General features: G+C 40.9%; 1 protein-coding gene across 4 annotated transcripts; it reads left to right on the forward strand.

Moving 5' to 3' along the window:
- The first annotated feature begins 7,389 nt into the window (after nucleotides 1-7,389).
- Nucleotides 7,390-20,692, forward strand: LOC141223435 (glutathione S-transferase Mu 4-like). Of its 4 annotated transcripts, none has more exons than XM_073666824.1 (8): nucleotides 7,390-7,627; nucleotides 9,028-9,103; nucleotides 12,228-12,292; nucleotides 13,892-14,012; nucleotides 15,833-15,933; nucleotides 16,559-16,654; nucleotides 16,777-16,887; nucleotides 20,468-20,692. In XM_073666824.1, the coding sequence occupies exons 1-8, from the start codon at nucleotides 7,466-7,468 to the stop codon at nucleotides 20,555-20,557; spliced, it is 822 nt and encodes a 273-aa protein (XP_073522925.1). In that variant the 5' UTR covers nucleotides 7,390-7,465; the 3' UTR covers nucleotides 20,558-20,692. The 4 variants fall into 4 exon arrangements, with proteins under 4 accessions (XP_073522925.1, XP_073522926.1, XP_073522927.1 ...); XM_073666825.1 differs by having other exon boundaries at nucleotides 7,394-7,627; nucleotides 13,931-14,012; XM_073666826.1 differs by lacking the exon at nucleotides 7,390-7,627 and adding an exon at nucleotides 8,785-8,942.
- Nucleotides 20,693-22,311: the final 1,619 nt, after the last annotated feature.

A 22,311-nucleotide genomic window follows, 5' to 3' on the forward strand; every position in this document is an offset into this window, starting at 1 on the left:
TAATCTATTGCTTTGTCATTATTTAATTGTACAACCATTCCATCTATAATGTACCTGTTTGCAAATGGAATTTATAAAATATATAAAAACTCCTAAATTCTTCTGATTTTCTAAACACAAGGCCAATGTTGTTCTTGGAGAGAGAAAAAAAATCATGTTTGGACTCTGCTTAGGCATTACTGACAGTTTGTAATAGTATGGAAGATGATCATCCATCATTTTACAACACATCAATTTGCATAAGCTATGGATACAGCTGAAGAGAAAACTATAAAAATAATCCTTTGATTTTAAATATTTTAGGAACAACTGAAGGAACCATACCTTGAAAAGGTATTAACAAGATTTTCTCAATTTTGGGGGGAAAGACACTGGCTTCTAGGGGACAAGTTAAATCCATTATATTAGGATATTTCTTAGGTCGTGTAGATGCTTGCATGCCCATATAATGTATAAGTCTATCTTGCTGGTAAATTTACACATCACTATTTACATTCAATGCATTTGCCTCTATCCCAAAGATTACATTTGTTGACTTTCTGATGTATGATGTCCTGGATCAGCACAATATATTGGATCCTACCTGCTTGCAAAAGTTCAAGAACCTGCAGGACTTCCATGCAAGATTTGAGGTACAGTACAGACCGAAAGTTTGGACACACCTCATTTAAAGATTTTTTTGTATTTTCATGACTGAAAATTGTACATTCACACTGAAGGCATCAAAACTATGAATTCACACATGTGGAATTATATACTTAACAAAAAAGTGTGACACAACTGAAAATATGTCTTATATTCTAGGTTCTTCAAAGTTAGCCACCTTTTGCTTTGATGACTGCTTTGCACACTCTTGGCATTCTCTTGATGAGCTTCAAGAGGTAGTCACCGGAAATGGTCTTCCAACAATCTTGAAGGAGTTCCCAGAGATGCTTAGCTCTTGTTGGCCCTTTTGCCTTCACTCTGCGGTCCAGCTGACCCCAAACCATCTCGATTGGGTTCAGGTCTGGTGACTGTGGAGGCCAGGTCATCTGGCGTAGCACCCCATCCCTCTCCCTCTTGGTCAAATAGCCCTTACACAGCCTGGAGGTGTGTTTGGGGTCATTGTCCTGTTGAAAAATAAATGATGGTCCAACTAAACGCAAACCGGATGGAATAGCATGCCGCTGCAAGATGCTGTGGTAGCCATGCTGGTTCAGTATGCCTTCAATTTTGAATAAATCCCCAACAGTGTCACCAGCAAAGCACCCCCACACCATCACACCTCCTCCTCCATGCTTCACGGTGGGAACCAGACATATAGAGTCCATCCGTTCACCTTTTCTGCGTCACACAAAGACACGGTGGTTGGAACCAAAGATCTCAAATTTGGACTCATCAGACCGAAGCACAGATTTCCACTGGTCTAATGTCCATTCCTTGTGTTCTTTAGCCCAAACAAGTCTCTTCTGCTTGTTGCCTGTCCTTAGCAGTGGTTTCCTAGCAGCTATTTTACCATGAAGGCCTGCTGCACAAAGTCTCCTCTTAACAGTTGTTGAAGAGATGTGTCTGCTGCTAGAACTCTGTGTGGCATTGACCTGGTCTCTAATCTGAGCTGCTGTTAACCTGCGATTTCTGAGGCTGGTAACTCAGATAAACTTATCCTCAGAAGCAGAGGTGACTCTTGGTCTTCCTTTCCTGGGGCGGTCCTCATGTGAGCCAGTTTCTTTGTAGCGCTTGATGGTTTTTGCAACTGCACTTGGGCACACTTTCAAAGTTTTCCCAATTTTTCGCACTGACTGACCTTCATTTCTTAAAGTAATGATGGCCACTCGTTTTTCTTTACTTAGCTTCTTTTTTCTTGCCATAATACAAATTCTAACAGTCTATTCAGTAGGACTATCAGCTGTGTATCCACCAGACTTCTGCACAACACAACTGATGGTCCCAACCCCATTTATAAGGCAAGAAATCCCACTTATTAAACCTGACAGGGCACACTTGTGAAGTGAAAACCATTTCCGGTGACTACCTCTTGAAGTTCATGAAGAGAATGCCAAGAGTGTGCAAAGCAGTCATCAAAGCAAAAGGTGGCTACTTTGAAGAACCTAGAATATAAGACATATTTTCAGTTGTTTCACACTTTTTTGTTAAGTATATAATTCCACATGTGTTAATTCATAGTTTTGATGCCTTGAGTGTGAATGTACAATTTTCATAGTCATGAAAATACAGAAAAATCTTTAAATGAGAAGGTGTGTCCAAACTTTTGGTCTGTACTGTACATGTTATACAGTGGTGTGAAAAAATGTTTGCCCCTTCCTGATTTATTATTCCTTTACATGTTTGTCACACTTAAATGTTTTAGATCACAAAACTAATTTAAATATTAGACAAAGATAATACAAGTAAACACAAAATGTAGCCTTTAAATGAAGGTGTTTATTATTAAGGGAAAAAGAAATCCAAACCTACAGGACCCTGTGTGAAAAAGTGATTGCCCCCTAAACCTAATAACTGGTGGGCCACCCTTAGCAGCAGCAACTGCAATTAAGCATTTGCGATAACTGGCAATGAGTCTTTTACAACGCTCTGGAGGAATTTTGGCCTACTAATCTTTGCAAAATTGTTGTAATTCAGCCACATTGCAGGGTTTCCGAGCATGAACCACCTTTTTAAGGTCATTCCACAGCATCTCAATCGGATTAAGGTCACAACTTTGACCAGGCCACTCCAAAGTCTTACTTTTTTTTTTCTTAAGCCATTCAGAGGTAGACTTGCTGGTGTGTTTTGGATCATTGTCCTGCTGCATAACCCAAGTGTGCTTCAGCTTGATGTCACAAACAGATAGCCAGACATTTTCCTTCAGTATTTTTTGGTAGTCAGCAGAATTCATGGTTCCATTTACCTCAGCAAATCTTCCAGGTTCTGAAGCAGCAAGACAGCAAGAGACCATCACACTACCACCCCTGTATTTCACTGTTGGCATGATGTTCCTATTCTGAAATGCCATGTTACTTATATGCCAGATGTAATGGGAGATAGACCTTCCAAAAAGTTCAACTTTTATCTTGTCAATCCACAGAGTATTCTCCCAAAAGTCTTGGTGATCATCAAGATGTTTTCTGGGAAAATTGAGATGAGCCTTTATGTTCTTTTTGTTCAGCAGTGGTTGTCATCTTGGAACTCATGCCATTTTTGCCCAGTCTGTTTCTTATGGTGAAGTCATGAACACTGACCTTAACTGAGGCCAGTGAGGCCTGCAGTTCTTTGAATGTTGTTATTGGGTCATTTGTGACCTCTTGGATGAGTTGTCGCTGTGCTCTTGCTGTAATTTTGGTCAGCCGGCCATTACTGGGAAGGTTCATCATTACTGTTCCATGTTTTTGCCATTTGAGGATAAAGGCTCTCACTGTGGTTCACTGGAGTCCCGAAGCTTTAGAAATGGCTTTATAACCTTTTCCAGACTGATAGATCTCAATTACTTTGTTTCTCATTTGTTCCTGAATTTATTTGAATTGCAGCATGAGCTTTTGAGGATCTTTTGGTATACTTCACTTTGTTAGGCAGGACCTATTTAAGTGATTTTTTGATTGAAAACAGGTGTGGCAGTTTTCAGGCCCTTTGTGGCTAGGGAAATTTAACTCAGCTTCCCAAAGATGTGATAAACCACAGTAAATTTATGTTTTGAGGAATTGGGGCAATCACTTTTTCACGCAGTGCCCAGTAGGTTTGGATTTCTTTTTCCCTTAATAATAAAGACCTTCATTTAAAAACTGCATTTTTTGTTTACTTGTGTTATTTTTGTCCATTGTTTAAATTTGTTTTTGATCTGAAACATTTAAGTGTGACAATCATGCAAAAGAAGAAATCAGGAAGGGGGCAAACATTTTTTTCACACCATTGTATATACTTGTTTCCAAAGTACAAAAGTAGTGAACAGCCCACCCTTGACCCCTTTTCTGCCAGACAATGCTCACAAACTTGGCAAGGACAAAATCTGATTGTATACACATTTGCTTTGTCGAGTTGACAAATTTGTCTACTATATGTGCAACTACTCATTTTTTTATTTTTTTTTCACTTCTTGAGAAAGGTGGGCCATCCACATTCAATGTGTGTGTGCATTTAACTTCTCCTAGTAACAGCACACCACTTTGCACAGAGTAAGCTTAAATTAATTTTTTATTTCTGCAATCCAGTTCACACCACTTTTGATTATATAGTAGGAACAGAGTGTAAAAACCCTTCACCAGGCATGACAGTACTCTCTTTTTCCTCTCCTCTGACTTTATTTTGATGCCACAATCTGGGGTTTTATTCCGCTATAGAAGAACAGTATGGAAATGTGTGACTGCCAGGAGTGTAATCACAGAAGTAAAATTTCACTTGAGGTACCTGCTGCTATTGTACTGTAGCTTTGTGGTGACATTGACTTGATGTACAATCAGCCATCAACCTGCAGGCAGCTATTCTTGTTTATGAACAGTGATCTGAAATCTCTATAAGGCCAGTTTTACACATCTATAAATCATGGTCCGAGTACGGACAGGACTTCCCAAGAAGGTTGTCTCATCACCTGAACCAAAAGGCTGGAAGGTGGGGTCAGGAGGTCGCGGTCAGTTCTGGCATTGCGGTTGGCATAAATATTCTGAAATCATAGCTCTACTGGGTAATGTTAGTAGGTAAAATTAGAATAAGTAATAAAAGAAAGTTAAAATCTTGTAACTATAGTAATGCAAACTATAGCAATTCTTTTCAATGAGAGGCATCATGTATTCCAAATCTCAAGGGAGCTACTCTTTTCAATGAGGCTGAAGAGCTATTGCAGATCTAAAGCCTCTATCACTCCAGCTCTATTACCCACCTAGTGCTGTTGCCTCCTGTTTGCCTAAAGTCCTACAGCATAAAAGCTATCAGTCAGTTAAGTAGGAGGCGGTGGCGCTGGGTGGAAGACAGAGTGGAAGTGATAAAGGCTTTAGATCTGCCATATCCATTTGCATAACAATTCAAACGCTGATTTCTCAGTAATGGAGGAACGGACTGGCCATGTAAAGGTATTGCTGGACTTGTCTTTGAAAGAGCTACATGCACATATAAATAGTTTAGGGAGTGAAATTTGCTGACAGATTCCCTTTGAGGGTAGCAGGTGGGTACATGTAGTGTTATGCTTTTATTTGAAGAGTGGTTACTACTTGTTTTATCTTTTTCCTTTCTTTCTCTGCCAGCTATTGCTGCATACATGAAAACACCCTGTTTTATAAGAAGCCGTGTAAACAACAAAATGGCTTTATGGGCCAATAAATAGTCTTACACAACACATTCATCATGCTTTTCTGCTTGCTGGCTTCATCCTGCATATTAAAAATCTATAATATTTTGTTCAATTTTAGCTGTAGTGTAAACCTCATAAATACATTATTGGCAATAGTGTGAATTATTCTGAGGCTCTGGTATACACAGAATCGGCATATTGAAGAAAGATGTTAGTCAAATTATTTTGTTTTAAAGGAAGAACTGTCCAGAATGGCATAGTTTGAAAAGCCTTGTGTCTGTGAAAATGATAACACCTTGATCTAATGTGCTTAAATAAAAATCAAAGATGGACCTAATCTCTTCTGGGTTTTATATAAACTGCACAAGATGTCAGTTCACTAGATATCTTTTTAAATTTCTCTTTTCATGCACTGCCCCTGACATAAATTGGTCAGAAGGTCGAGTTTGTGGCATTCTTCAAATTTGTGCACTTAACGCATTAAAAAAAGCACCTTTTTTTGTTAACTATATAATTCCACATGTGTTAATTCATAGTTTTGATGCCTTCAGTGTGAATGTACAATTTTCATAGTCATGAAAATACAGAAAAATCTTTAAATGAGAAGGTGTGTCCAAACTTTTGGTCTGTACTGTATAGCGGTAGCGGACGCCATGTCACATCTGCAGAGCCCCTGATGTGCCTAAACAATGAAAACCCACCACAAGTGACCTCATTTTGGAAACGACACCCCTCAAGTAACTTATCTAGAGATGTGGTGAGCACATTCAACCCACAGGTGCTTCACAGATTTCTATAACATTGAACAGTGAAAATGAAAAATAAATTTTTGCAGCAAAAAATGTTGCTTTAGCCCCAAATATTTCCAGTTCACAAGGGTAACAGGAGAAAATGGACCACAGAATGTGTTGTGTGATTTCTCCTCAGTACGCCAGTACCCCATATGTGGTGGAAAACTGTTTGGGGACATGGCAGGACTCGGAATGAAAGAAAAATGTTGCGTTGGCCCCAAGTTTTCAGTTTTTAAAAGGGATAAAAGGAGAAAATGAACGGTACAATTTGTTACGCAATACCCCATGTGTGGTCAAAAACTTCTTTTTAGGAACAGTGTACAGCTCAGAAGGGAAGGCGCAGCATATTGGAGTTCAGATTTTTCTGGAATGGTATAAGGGTGCCATGTCACATTGGCAGAGCCACTGAGGTGCCAGAACAGCAGTACCCCTCTTAAGGAACCCCATTTTACAAATTACACCTCGCAATTAATTCATCTAGGGGTGCAGTGAGCATGTTGACACCACATTTGCCTAACAGAATTTTATACCATTGGACGGTGAAGAAAGAATAATTACAGTACATGTTTATCACTAAAATGTTGTTTTAGCCCCAAGGTTTTAATTTTTATAAGGGCTAATAGGAGAAAATGGACCTCACAGTGAAATTTTTCCTGAGTGCACCAATACCCTACATGTAATCGGGAGCCACTTTTCAGGTACAGTGGAAAGCTCAGAAGGGAGGGAGCGCCTTATTGTAGTAGAGATTTTACTGTTATGGTTTACGGGTACCAAGACCCACAGGAAAAGCCTCTGAGGTGCCAGAACAGCAGAACCTCCCCCATAAGTGACCCCATTTTCAAAACTACACCGCTCAATGAAATCATCTAAGTGTGCAGTGATCACATTGACGCAATGGGTGTGTCACAGAATTTTATACCATTGGGCAATGAAGAAAAAGAATTACATTTTTACCACAAAAAATTGTTTTAGCCCCAGATTTTTTATTTTCACAAGAGCAAATGGGTAAAAATGGCACCAAAATTTGTCACACAATTGCTGCTGAACATGGCAATACCCCACATGTGGCTGTACAGTACTGCTTAGCCACACGGCGAGACTTCGGAGGGAAGGAGTGCTATTTGCCTCTTGGAGAACAAATTATTGTAGAATCAGGGGCGGACATATAGCCGGTGCAGCCGCACCGGGGCCCAGATGGGAAGAGGGGCCCTCACAACTAGAAGAGGGCCATAAAAAGTAAAATTGCTGGGGTCCGATTGGCTCACCTGTAAACTGGTGAAACCCGATGGAACCGGAATCAGTGAGAGGGGCTTTCTATTAAAAAGTTCCCCTGGATCTCTGCAATAAGCTCTGCCCCTCCCCCTGTGTGACTGTGAGAGCGCGGGGGAGAAGATGGCTGGGGCTCCCTGCTCAGGAGAGGATGGAGGCTGCAGCTTCAGAAGCAAATGATGAGAGCAGGTCTGCAGGAGAGGAGGGCAGGGAGAGCAGAGCTGAGGGGACAGCAGGAAGATTGAGGTTGTACAGCTCCACATCCACTGCTTCTGGTTACACAGGATACAGCAGGAGAGGAAGCAACAGAGTGGTAATTATCTGAGTATATGTATATGTGCCTGTGTTTATATAGTATATATGCGTATGTGCCAGTATGGTATGTTTATGTGCCTGTGTGTATACATATATGACCATTGGCACAACGTGATTGCAATCGCGTTGTGCTGATCGGAGCAGAGAGGGAGCTCCTTCCCTCGGCGATGCTGATCTATGTTGCTGTCACTATTGACAGAGGCATCAAAGGGGGTAAATGCCTGTGATCTGCGCTAGCACTGATCGTAGGCATTGCTACAGGGTGTCAGCTCTCATATTGTGCTGACACCCGCATTTGATCGCATCGGCAATCTGCATGAGCCCACATGACTGTCACGCCATACATGTATGGTGGTTTGTGGGAACGCACCTTCCGCAGCACCGTACATGTACGAGTTAAAGGGACTCTGTCAGCACAGGATGACTGTCCAAACCAAGTCCAGGCGCTCGGTGCTTCATGGCGGGGCCAATCATTTATATACATCTTCCCATCTGCATGTTTTCTGCATGTCTATCTCCACCACCTTCTCTGGCCTTATGAAGCCACAGCTGTCAATCAAAGAGGGGGATGGAGATGCAGGGACAATAAGCAGATGGGCAGGTGTATATAAATGATTGGCAACGAGTGGTGAGACTTAGTTTGAAGTCGTTCTATGCTGACATCGAGTCCCTTTAAGGCCCTAATACATGAGACAAATAGGGGCTGACAAATGGTCGTTCAGTACCGGGTTGAAAACCATCTCAGACTATATTGGGGTGTTGGATTTTTTGGCAAACAATATTGCCAGCGGTTACGGTTTCCCAACAAAGTCCAATGTGCTCAATCAGTCTTTTGAATCATAATGGACATTCATCAACAGCCATATGGCGAAAGGAATGGTTGCCCATTATGTTGGCGGTCAGCCTTCCCTACTGACTGTTCTCTGATGTGTATGGGGGCTTTTATGCTTCAGGACAATCTCACATAAGTATATACAAGTAGCACAGATAATGACGTTTCCTAGCCTGTTACCTAGCAACACTAAGTGCTGACCAGCAAATATGTGCCTCATACTAGCCAGCAGCCTACATGCTGGAGCGCAGCCCGGAGGCATCGCCTAGTCACGTGTACTGAAATCCACTTCCGGTATGCGGCGGAGAGCAATGAGATTGGATGTGCTGGAATGTGATTGGCTGGAATCCCAGCTACGGTCACGTGAACAGCTGAGCCAGCTCCGGAGTCTGTGAGGCGCAGGGTCAGAGTTTAGTGAGCGGCGCAGGTGACGGACGTTACTGGGAAGATGATGATTCTCGGCTACTGGGACATACGCGGGGTGAGAGGCGCACTACAAGTAATGGCTGCTGTCCTGTGCTAGGACGCCGCTCACACTACTGACTTTTATCCACTTTTTCCCGCAGCTCGGCCATGCGATCCGCCTGCTGCTGGAATACACGGAGACGCCTTATGAGGAGAAGCGCTATGTGGAAGGGGATGGTGAGGCTGCAGGAGGAGATTGGGCAGAGGTAGCATGGGGTTGTACCCTGTGTATAATCAGTGCCAGACCGGTGTGCAGATGTGGTCTGTTCTTTATGGTGTATTGAGGCGGCAGTGACTTGTAGGACAGGGACCAACTCCTGCACTTATCAGTGGATTCTGGGGTAATCCGCCTCCGCTCAGGTGTGGGGCGGTGAGGAGGGCTAGTCATGTCTGCACATAGCTGCCAGGTTACATGTGTCCCACTCCTGACCAGTGCATCAGAATAGGACAGGTGCCTGGTTACCTGCAGTCACACTAGGCTGTGTGCGCACTATGCGTTTTTTAAGCGTTTCCACAGCGACAATTCTGCTGCAGAAACGCTTAAAAAACGCTTGGTAGAAGGTCTGTAATGTTCCCCCAATGATTTTCCTCATGTGCTGTGCACATGCTGCGGAAATTTCCGCTGCGGATTATCATTGCAGAAAAAAACTCAGCACTACCAATTATTTTGCGCAATCACGGCGTTTTCGCCGCCATTGACTTGCATTGAAACGCATGGATTCTGCATCACTGTATATGTAGATGCGCATTCCATGCGTTCTAATGTGCAGATGGTACCCGGGTGTGGAGGACAGGAGACTCTCCTCCGGACCCGGGTACCATAGAACCTGTAAAAAAAAAAAAAGAAAATAAAAAATAAACATTATACTCCCCTTCTGATGGCCCGCGGTGCGCTTGTCTTGGCTTGCCGGAAGATCGTGATGGACTGAAGGACCTGCGCTGACGTCATTTAGTCATGTGTCGGCAGGTCCTTCAGTGTACCGTGAGCTGCTGGCAAGCCAGGACAGATCAAATAATGACTCCGGGGGCCATCAGAAGGCAAGTATAGATTTTTATTTTTTTTATTTTTTACCATTCTTTATGGTCACACTATATAAATCCATGCCTTTTGCATGGATTAATATATAGTGTGACCAAGTTGACAAGCACTTTTCCAAGCGATGCTAAAATCGCTTGGAAAGCGCTTGATAACCCGCATGCGGAAATGCATGTGAAGAACGCTTCACATCCACATGTCCCTTGCATGAAAACGCATGTACAATCCGCATGCGTTTTTTCTGCCAGGGAGATGCAGAAACGCTCAGGAAAAAATCTGGAGCATTTCTGCATCGTGGGCACATAGCCTTACCCCCTCTTTTAAGAGAGGGGCAGTGACAGGTGCATATGTCTTATTTCTGTCTGAACATCAAAGCCGACTTCTTCACCAAATTTATTAATTTAACCTGTATTACAGCCGTGTCTTTACATGACAATATTGGGCTGACAGGTTCTCTTTAACAAATTGTGGTGTGCCCAGCCTATAGGGAGGCAGTCAGTTCACACAAGTTCTTGCAGCTTACATGCGGGGGTATCCCTCCTATCTGTTCAAGCTGGGATTGGAGCTGGATCCTACCTGCCCATTAATTTGTAGGCCAAGGTCCAGGAGAGGTCTGATAGTGCTGAAAGTTTCATATATTTCTATGAAGCTGTCACTCTCTGCTCAGGAGACCCACCGGCCCCTCCGTGCATTGCGGTCCGATTAGACAGTAATTTGAATACAACTTAAGTGTTACCTATTTGAGCAATGGAACGTGTCAAAGCTAATATACTTTCAAAAGTGAGTTTTTGTAGCTTTTGTTTCCATGTGAGTAAGTATAGCTGTGATATGTGCTAAGTCTAGGGTTGAGCGGGTATGTTCTGTCTGAGTATGCTCGGGCCGAGCTCCGAGTATTTATAGCTGCTCGGTGATGAGGTTAAATCGCTCCCGCATGATTTGCAACGGTTTGACAGTTTTATTACATGTGATGAATGTGTAAGAAATAGACATTCCTCCCATGTAATAAAACTGTCAAACAGTCGCAAATCATGCACACGGGAGCGATTCAACCAGATCACCGAGCAGCTATAAATACTCGGTGCTCGGCCCGAGCATACTCGGCGAAAGGGTTAACAGAACATACTCACTCAACACTAGTGCTAACCCAAAGTAAGTCAGTTCTATATAGCAAAAAGGGTGAAAATATAACCTTTAATATAGATTACTATATAATCAATGAACGAAATAGAGACTCAGTATTCAATGTGCAAAAATGGATACTCTACATAGAAATAAAGTCAAATGGTATACTATATTTAACTAGAGCTCCCTTTTGCTCCTTATTAGATCAAAGTCCAATTCTAGAGATAGTATGGCGCAATTGTTTCAATCTGGGGATAGACCAAATCCTCTCTGCAGTAGGTACACGTAGGTTCTAGTATCCACTTTTGATATACAATGTGCCATCCACAGACCCAATGACGTTAGTGAGGGAACAGTCTCAGTTACCAGTATGCGGGCTGTGTAGATTACCAGAACCAGTTTAAAACTACTAATGCAATGCACAAAGCTGCTATTGTAACAAAGCCCATACCAGTGCTTGTAGTGCACATATCCGGGTAAGTAGTATACAATCCTTTACATATAGCATGTGCATGCATGAGAAGTAGCCACAGACCTGTACTGCCACCATTTACATATAATGAATGCCAAGCATCATACAAGGAAAAGGGCACAATACATAGTTATAAACTGCATTAAATAGATGCACACAGGCAAGTGACACATGACGGCATATCATTCTTTTACAGGATGCATTGCACCATGATCAGCATCCCTGATGAGTCATGAAATGTGTCAGGAGTTTCTTTAGGCTGGGACATCCACTATTATACCTGCAAGGGTATTAACCAGGCACTTTCCCAAGGAAATCTGGTGACTGTTCTACATTTGATTATTTAAATGCTGTTCATAAATATACAGTATGCCTTTTTGGTCGTATGATGCTTGGCATTATATGTAGATGGTACCAGATGGAGCAAAGGGGAGCTCTAGTTATATATAGTATACCATCTGACTTTATTTCTATGTAGAATATCCATTTTTGCACATTGCACTTTAAATATTAGGGCTCTATTTTGTTCATTGATTTTAGCAATCTATATTAAAAGTTATGTTTAACCCTTTTTGCTATATAGCATTTGTTTCCATGTGACACATGAAAAATATCTAAATCTGCATGAACATCATGTTTCTGTGTGACTAATTTGTTGTGTCTCCATACAGCCCCAGACTATGACAAGAGTCAGTGGACTAATGAAAAGGAGAAGCTGGGCTTGGACTTTCCAAATGTATGTGGAGATGGAAAATTATTACTTGAAAATTAAATTAAAGGGTTGTTTAAATGCATGTACTATCGTGGTCCATAGAAGAAATGTCTTTCATACAGTCATGTGACCATGTTCATCATCGGCTTGTGTCCTGTACTCCAAATACATGGCTTTGCTCCCTCCTCTGTGTTACGGAACTTCACATATTTCATACTTCACAACTCAAAAAGACGGGAAAGTAGGACACTTAATATAGTGTGCACAGCATGCCTCGGAAATTTATTTTACATTAAGACTCTGACCGAACCTCACCCAGTCGTATGCGCCTAAGCTGAAATATTGCTTCTAGTAAGGCCCCTTAGTGTTCCCACACAGCATGGTACTGCTTTCATGGCTTTCCACAGTGACCCCTTCCCATAACACAGGATGATGACTCAACAAGTGCCCACACACACACTATAATGCCCCTCCCACAGTACATTCACCCACACACAGTAATTGTCTCATCTTCCACACACAGTATGGTGCCCCCTCAACACATTAAGGTTTTCTACACACAGTATAATGCCTCACCCACACAAAGTTGTCTCTCCCACACATACACTGTATAGTGCACCCCATTGTTCATTCTCCTAAACAGAGTGGCATCCCTCCTCCACACACTACATCCCCCCCCCCCACACACAGTGTAATGGTTTCTACAGTACATTCACCTACACACAGTAGTTTCCCCACACACTACACCCCCCCCCACACACACACACACACACACACACACACACACACCGTGTAATGTTTCCCACAGTACATTCACCTGCACACACTAGAGTCGTCCACAGGATTGTGCGCCACACAGTACAATGCCTCCCACAGTACTTTCACCCTCACGCAATATTCCAGCCCCCCCCAAACACGCTACATTCATCCACACACTTTACCCCACACAGTATAATATCCCACACTTACAACATTACCCCACACATATTATAATGACTCCCACAGTGCATTCTTCCACACACAGTATGGTTCCCCACAGTGTAATGTAAATCTCACCAAGGATAACATCTGCAAGGAGTTTGTATGTTCTCCCCGTGTTTGCCTGGGTTTCCTCCGAGTACTAAGGTCTCCTCCCACACTCCAAAGACATACTGATAGGGAATGTAGATTGTGAGCAGGGAAAGCGGTTATAATGTCCGTAAAGTGCTGTGGAAATAATGGTGCTATAGAAGTGAGCAAAATAAATACACTCCCTGACAGAAGTTATGTCGCTTATCCATGTTATGTAAATAAAAGCTTATAACCTGACGTTAAATTCATCCATTGGTTTTATAAATTACTCTTTTGAAAGTTGAAACCCTCCCAAATTTGGTATAGGTTAAGAAAATAAGTTGCCATCAATGCTGAAATATTGATCATTTAATGAACACAGGATGGTCAGATTTTGGCAAGACAAAAGTTTTGTCGCCTGGTCATATAATGCACCTAATCCTAGTTTACATCCTCACCAGTAAATGATCGGTTAATTAGTGGGTGTGTAATCAGCAGAACATTCTAACTGCTATGTCTTGAAGTTATGAGCAGGGCTTATGCATTTTATTCATGGTCTTTGTTTTAAACTAGAGTCAAGTTAGTGATATAAGGAAATTCTGTATTGCACAGTTGCCCTACCTTTTGGACGGTGATATTAAATTGACGCAGAGTAACACTATTCTTCGTTACATTGGCCGCAAGCATGGATTGTGTGAGTATGGACTTCTTGTAGTTTCATCATTTTAGTTGAAAGAAGACACAAAGTCCATCAAGATTAACCTATAAGCTAACATTTTTTTATACCTACACAGCAAAAAAGAGCATACCAATGTGGAGATCCACCCAGATGCACCCCTCGAAACTGGTCACGAAACGCGTGTCAGGGGTGCATCTGGGTGGATCTCCACATTGGCATGCTCTTTTTTTTCTGCACTTTGCTATTCAATGCTGCTATTTGTGATGCTTATATGACTTATCACCTCATCTTTCGCTGTCTCCTACGGGCACATAGGGGTTTCTGTTTGCATCCCCATATACTTTTATGATCACTTGATCGTATATTAATACATTGGTAATTATCTACCACTATCATTGGATGCAAATGGACTCTCTTGTCCCCACCAGTCTGGCTCGTTGCCTTGAACTCTTTGTAAATTTTGTGATAGCATCACAATGTCACTTGTGCTCCATTTTGTGTCGTAACATTGTTGTTTCCAATTTGTCATCTTATGTGCATTGACTTTGACTCTATTTGTGATGTGAAAGGCCTCAGTTATACCCTTAAGATGTCATACATTTATTATCTGCAGTGATAGTTTGTTACAGGGCTCCTTGTGGTTTCAATCTGTTTTAGATCTCATTTTAAAATATTTTTACATGTTCTATAGAATTGTATTGAATAAGTGTTTATTTTACATGATTTTGGCTGTTAAGCTCTTGTGCTGTGTAGGTATATGCCATCAGTATCATATAGTCCTTCTATAGGCTTGCTATAACATAACATGTTGATCCAGAGGAAGGCAGCATTTCAATGAGTCAGATGCTAATTGCCCCATATTAAGAGGAAAATTCCTTCCTAACGCCACATACAGCAATCAGACAAGTTTCCCGAATCAACGTCCCATCACAGAATCTAATACTCAGAACCTGTAATATATTTTTCAAGAAATCATCCTGGCCTTCCTTGAAGTTACTTCATGTGGCAGAGTTCCATAATGTCACTGTGTGTACTATTTTTGTTTATTAAACACTGAATTTGGTATTTTTCTGATTTCTTTTTTTTTTTTTTTTGTGTAGCTGTGGTGGGTTAATCTCACATAACCACTGGACTTTGCAAACTTGTCACGTCCGCAACTTTATGTGCTCGTCCGCATGGTGGACAGGTGCAGGAGTGTATATATATATATATATATATATATATATATATAATATATATTCTCTGTGTTTGGCCCGATAAAATAAAAAAAGTTTATACTCTCCTAATGTCGGCACTCGCGGTCTTAGGACTCTCATGCGGTTATGACAAGCCAGCCCTGCGCCCACTCAGCACTGGCGTGACTGTCTCTGCCTTCGGACAAATTGAACTTCAAGAGGAAGTCTGGGCTGCCGCCGCTCTCTCCCTCTTGATGATCGATTTGTCTGAAGGTGGAGACAGTATCTCCAGCACTGATTGGGCGCCAGGCTCGCATGTCATAACCGCATGAGTCCCGGGACCACGAGTTGGGTGACATTGGCATGAGAACGCCAAAAGTCTGAAGTTTTTGCCAGCCTTGCATTGCCTAGAAATTTTCTGATTTATGAGAGTGATTTTATGTCAGGGCCTAAATGTGTCTTTACACTAAAGCCTAAGGATTTTACATCATGGGCTGGATTAACCATCTGAAACGCACAATTGGATGCAAGAGTTTGGTTATTACACTATTTTCCAACTGCTATGAAAACTGGTATTGGTTAAAGCTTCTAGCCCACTGCACTACTTCTAGTTGATGCTTGGGGCACAGTGTTTGCTTACTGTATTTCTGTGCGTTACAGGTGGTAATACTGAAAATGAACAGAACTTTGTATCACTGTTTGAAAATGAAGCCATGGATTTTCGTATGCGGATTGCTTCTGTTTCATATGATCCTAAATTTGTAAGTAAAACCTAGATTGGCCTGCTATTTTGATGGAGAGTAATCTTTAATATATGAAATAATGGTTACTTTGTATATTGTTTCTTATAGAAGCCTGTGTTTTTTGTTTTTTTTCTTCACATATGCTTACCCAGCTTCAATATTCTAGTTGTTAAATTTATTATATCTACACTTTTCTCCCTCTTTATTATAGAAACTTGGATCATGTGATCTTTAGTTAATGCGTTAATCTATAGACCGGATGTCAGTCTCTGACTTCCTGTGAACTGCAGTATGACATCATCTCCTATGGAGGCCTTCCTGGCAGCTGACTCCTCCCCTCCCCACTCAGCTCCACCCCCTCTCTGTGTGTCTTCCTATGTAGCTAAAGATGTAGGCGAAGACTGTCTAAATGAAAAACTTTGCTGCCCATAGTAATCATAGAGCAACTTTCATTTTGTAGTCTGCTCTGTTAGAAATTAAAGTTGCTTTGTGATTTGTTGCTTTTTCTGTTAGTTTCATAAATTTCACTCAAATTACTAGAATCAGATCTATTAGTGTTTTTTTTTTTTTTTTCATTTTTACATAATTTCCAGTGCAGCAAAAATAAAAATGTGGAAATAATCATTTGACCTTACTTTTTCAGGAAGAGCTGAAGGGACCATACATTGAAAAGTTACCAACCGTATTGGAAAGATATTCTCGATTTTTGGGGCAAAGACAATGGTTTGTAGGGGACAAGGTAAATACATTGCAGTGTTTTTTTTTTTTTTTCTTTTTTATATACTTTAGATGCTAACTTGCCTACATAATTTATTGTTTTACATTTCTAATTCTATAATGTATGTGTATTCCATCTCAAAGATTACGCTTGCAGATATTCTGATGTATGATGCCCTGGATCAGCACAAAATTTTGGCTCCTACCTGTTTGCAAAATTTTAAGAACTTGCAGGACTTCCTTATAAGATTTGAGGTAAATGTTAATAAACATGAAATAACTTTTTGCAGAGCCCAAATTTGTTTTCTTACTAAAATGCATCTCAAAATGAAAGCTTTGCCAATAGTCTGAAAAATATCTTTGTTCTGTTTATACAGCTCCTAGAAGGCCCATGTAGTTAAGGTAACAGACAACTTGTGTAGTCTGGTTTTGTAATTGTCACCTTCCATCTGCATCATACTTACTAGCATTACCATGGAGATACATAGATCTGCACAGAGCTGTGGATGGAAAGTAGTAAGAGATGTTTAAGGACCACTATTTTAAATACTGTTGCTTCTGTTTTCTTTTTAGATGTATTGAAACAATATAAAAAGAAAACCTTTGCAAAGGTTTAGACATTTAGACACTCTTTAAAGGGGTAGTCCGGGGAGATAAAATAAATAAAAAATAAAAATAAAATTGTACTGTTACTGCCTCATAGGGTGTAAAGATGAGATGCTCAGTGCACTTCAATTTTCTTTATAACACTTTTTTTAATTCTGTGTGATTGCAGCTACTCCCACCTCCCATCTGAGACATTACATCATACACCAATGTGCAGCTCCCCCTGTGAGTAACAGCCAGCCTGAGAAGAGGGGGCATGGCCACGATCCCTGTTCTAAATAGAGAGAGGCTATTATCAGGAGACTGGCTGATAACAGTGGGGAGCTGCACACTGCTGTAATGTCCCAGACAGAGGGGTGAGGAGCAGCTGCTGTCACACCAACCCCCTGATAATGTCTCCCTGTGTGCTGTCCAAGGTGAGGGGGCGTGGCGGGGCCTGCTCCCTGCTAGTAGCCCTGTAGTGAAGATGATATTATCAGGGGGCTGGCTGCTACTAGAAACCTGAGAGCAAGCGGCGCTTCCTATTCTCAGGCTGGCTGTTACAGAGAATAGCTGAACACTGGTGTGTGCTGTTTTGTCCCAGACTGGAGGGGGGGGGGCAGTGAGGAGCAGCTCCTGTCACATGAAATTACAAGCGTTATAAAGATGATTAAAGTGCACTAGGCATCTCATCTTTTATAGTTCATGAGGCAGGGACACTTCTTTTTTTATTTATTTTTTTTAATCTAATTTTTGTGTGATTCTGTTGTCAGCACATTCAACTTTGTACAGAACAAAGTATTCAATGAGAATATTTAATTCATTCAGATCTAGGATGTGTTGTTTGAGTGTTCCTTTTATTTTTTTGAGCAGTGTAGTAATAGGGAAGGGGTTTCTGAATAGTTGACAGCCTTTTTAAAGAGTATCTTTCACCAGTTTTACCATATTAAACTGTCCACATTATGGAATAGTGGCTGCAGAGCTGAATAAAGCATAAATATTGTGGAGATATTAGCATGTAAAGTTTTAATTTAGAATTTAAGTCAAAATCAGCATCACCAGAGATTTTTCACGGTTTCCCCTGCATGAGCTCAGCTTTGCTTTTCAGTTCCTCCCCCACACGGACTACTGCGAGATGAAGGGTGTTCTTAATCACACTCAGCTCTGCAGTGAGATCAGTGAAGGGAACAGACATTCTATTTCTCCACTGAGAAACCTGCTCTAAGCATTTTGTAGGAGCATGATCTCTCTTCCACCCCCCCATCCCCAGTATATTGATGCCTGCTTATGATTGGTCAACCTCAGTCATAGGGAGACGTACACTCCCCCCAGGGAGGAATATCTGGTAACGTTTTCTTGGAGTAACATAAATTATAACCAAACTTTACAAGCTAATGTCGCCACAATGAAATGGGAAATTTAAATTAATAAAAACTACAGTTTGCTCAGCTCTACAGCCAGCCTGGTGAAAGGTCCTCTTTAATAACTGTACCTGCACTTTTTTAGCAGTGGGCGTCCTCTATAACACCCGAGAACAAGGCTAACTCCAATCCAAGTTGTTTAACTGCTCAGCTGCTCCTGTCAACTGTAACTGCGGTATTTTGGTGCTTCGACAGAGGGAGTGGGCTTCCCCTATCACTCACGGCATCCTAGCAGGGCAAGTGAAGAGCGCTGGTTTGTTGCCATGGCAGTTTGGAGCTTAGCAAAGGCAACTAGATCTGTGATGTCTTTGAGCCTATAAGGCACTACTGGAGACACATCAATAATCCAGAGGCTAGCAAAGAACTCCCAAGATGGGGGGGGGGGGGGATTCCTTTCAGACTACAAATATGGAATTAGTCACCATCTCCATAAATCTAGTAACCATAACTTCTAAAAGTTTTACACTCAAGAAAAACATTCAGACCCCTGTTAGAACATTTTTAGTGCACTCTCCATGACATGTTGCTTAGGCACAGAGAATTCCATAGTTTTATTTCTCTTACTATAAGAATCCCCTTTTATTAAAAAAACCTACTTTCCTCCAGATGTAGGGAAGGCCCCTTTTTATAGTTAGTCCTGGGTATATATAGGTTTTGAGTGAGCTCTCCTTTTGGACCTTTTATAGATTTACACATGGTCATTATGTTAACCATCAGCCATTATTTCACAGTATATAAACCTATTTGATAATCTTTTCGGGTACTGTAATCAATCATTTTCATCTAAAACTTATTTGCCCATCTTTGTGCTTAATTCTGTTATATATTTCTCATTCACTGATGCTCAAAAATGTACCCAATACCATGTTAGGACTGACTAGTGATTTGTAATGGTGATACCTTGTTTTTATCATGTTCATCTATGCCCTTTTTAGTGTCTACCTATAATCCTATTAACTTATTACCTAGACACAACAGTTAAAGATAAGGTCTCATAATGTCCCCCACAGTGTTGAATGAACGATGGTTCGGCTAGTCGGCAGAGTACTCCGAGGCCGAATGGCCTCCCTCTTCTGAGTACTCCTATGTTTTTTTGAGAGCTGCTGCCAAACCAATCCATTGGCAGATAAGGACGTCATTCTAATGTGTATGCAGAACTTTAATAACAAGTCCATCACCTATCCAAAAAAAAATTGATATCTTGCTGATTGCTGTGGCTCCCCTCCGCAGGATTAGTGTGTGTCTCAGTGTATTGGACTTTTCAGTGCCTCATCTAAATTCTGTCAGTTGAGTATTTAGTCCCCCCCCCTCTCCATTCATTGTGTATGGAACTGAAAGAGATGGCCGAGCGACATTCAGTCTAGATGAAGCTTGTAAGTTCAGCCTTATAGTTTGTTTACAGACACATGGCTTTAGAATGAGAGTTGTGAATTGAAGCAAGTGAAAAGTTCATAAATTTTTTTTTTTTTAGGCTATTCACATGAACTTAATATATGGTCCGAGTACGAACCCCAATGCACCAACTGCTTCTGACCCAAACTAACACTCATATATGCTTATAAGACTGTTCGGGTCAGGAGACTTGCAGCTGGTCGAGGCTTTGCGTTTCTTACATGGATTGCATAATACAATTACAAATATTTTTGTTGTGAACATCTCACTGGCTCTTTTCGTGCCCTTTTCCAGATCAGTGGTTTGAATGGGGCGGTAACACAGATCTGTGCTCTTGTTGCAGCTTCTTTGACAAAAATTAAGCTGTTTAAGTACTAAGCTAAAACCTTATTTAAGTGACTTAAGTTTTACTTTTTGTTCTTTTTTTCCTGTTTCAGGCTCTTCCCTCTATTGCTGCATACTTAAAAACACCCCGTTGTAAGAAAACTCCTGTTAATGGCAAAGAAGCATTTTGGTCCAACAAATAATCATGCACAACAGAGTTGTTCACTGCCTACTTGGAGATGGACGGGCTAATAATGTTTTTGTTTAATTTCTTCTAATTGTAGTCCGTTTTATGACTAGTGTTTGCAGTAATTTTGAAAAATAAACCAGTGTCTGGATGCTTGGAGATTTCTTACAATCGCACAGTAAAAGCCTTTCTGTTGGTAATGGATTTGTAAACCTTTAAAACCACTGTGGTTATAATGATAAAATATAAAAAAAAAAAAAATAGAATGTAAGGTGGAAAAAATTACTCATTTATAAAGAGCATTTTTCTTTTTTTGAGCATCTTATTTTTCAGTAACTTTTTGTAAAGTTCAAGTCCATGTATAGTCTCTATGAGTAAAATTTGATTTTGTTGTAATAGTAGTAGTATTTCTGATTTTTGTGGGAAAAAAAATAAAAACTAGATTAATGACATAAAAACAAGTCTTGAAAATTACTGTTTAATGGAGAGTTAAATAGGTTGTAAAGATTAAATACTTAATATTTTTATTTAAGCTGTATAAAACTGGGAAAAGCCGCAGGAAAACTCCTTGACTTTTCTCTGGCTAAGACCACTGGCCCGGGAGCCAAATACCATTATAGATACTATGTATTTTATTTTTTTGCCATACCAATAGAAGTCTTAGGACTTGTTTCACACACAAAATATTTCCGTAGCATTTCAGAGCATATGTACACAACTAAAGTATTTTGAGAATAACTATAAATGTTTTTTGCAACTTTCCTAACTTTGTCACTATCCATTTCTATGACTTTTCTATTTATTTATTTTTTAACTTTTCCAAATGTCACAATTAGGACCGTGCTATAGATCTATATATCTATATCATTATCATCTTTCGAGATGCAACTTATACACAAACACCATGTTTATGCCAAAATGTATGCAACCATTGAATGTATGAAATGTAACCTACATTACTGCTATATAGAATATACTCAAAATATACTATGAAATAAAGGTACTTGGTACACAGATTGAACCGTTCATGTGTGCCCACCAGCCACAACAAGGCAACTTTTCTCTGGTAGCATGAATACCCCACTCACCTGGTAATACAAATCCAGTGTCACCATTTAGGAATGAAGTAGAAGCATCCATTTTTTTTTTTTTTTTCTAAAGCTTGGAATATGAAATTACTAGCCCTACCCTCTACATACCATATTCTTATCTACTAACAACTGTGAAGTTGACACCTCCTATACCACCATTAGGCTGTGTGATTAGCAGCCTCAGTGCGCACGCGCTGTGGCATGCGCGTTCGCAGTCATGTATATTGCGGTCACCGCTGCAGTGTCACTGCGCATGCAGTGACCGCAAGATACATTGACTGCGCACGTGCCGGGACCCACAGGTCACAGTGCGTGCGCACTGAAGCTGGTAATCACATAGCCTCAATGCACACGCGCCGGACCAGCGGCTCGATGTGTGGAAATGCGCATGCGCCCCTCAAACATCGTGCTTGCAGGGAACAGTATTCAAATGTCATGGGTGGTGCCAGCACTAACTGAACCTGGCGCCGCCCATGACTGAATCTGAGAATCACACCCCTATGCCTGAATACGAGCAGGTAAGATAAAGTGTATAAAACGATATAACATACTACCACCGATTTTCATAAAAACAGCTTGTTAGTGATGCACATTGCATCACTAACAAGCCAATGGGGGCAGTTTACATAGCTACTAGGACGTGACAGGTTCCCTTTAATTTGTGAAAAAAATCGGAAAT

Source organism: Phyllobates terribilis, unplaced genomic scaffold (genome assembly GCF_046119375.1).
Source record: "Phyllobates terribilis strain yellow unplaced genomic scaffold, ASM4611937v1 Scaffold_2__4_contigs__length_985480577, whole genome shotgun sequence".
Lineage (NCBI taxonomy): Eukaryota > Metazoa > Chordata > Amphibia > Anura > Dendrobatidae > Phyllobates > Phyllobates terribilis.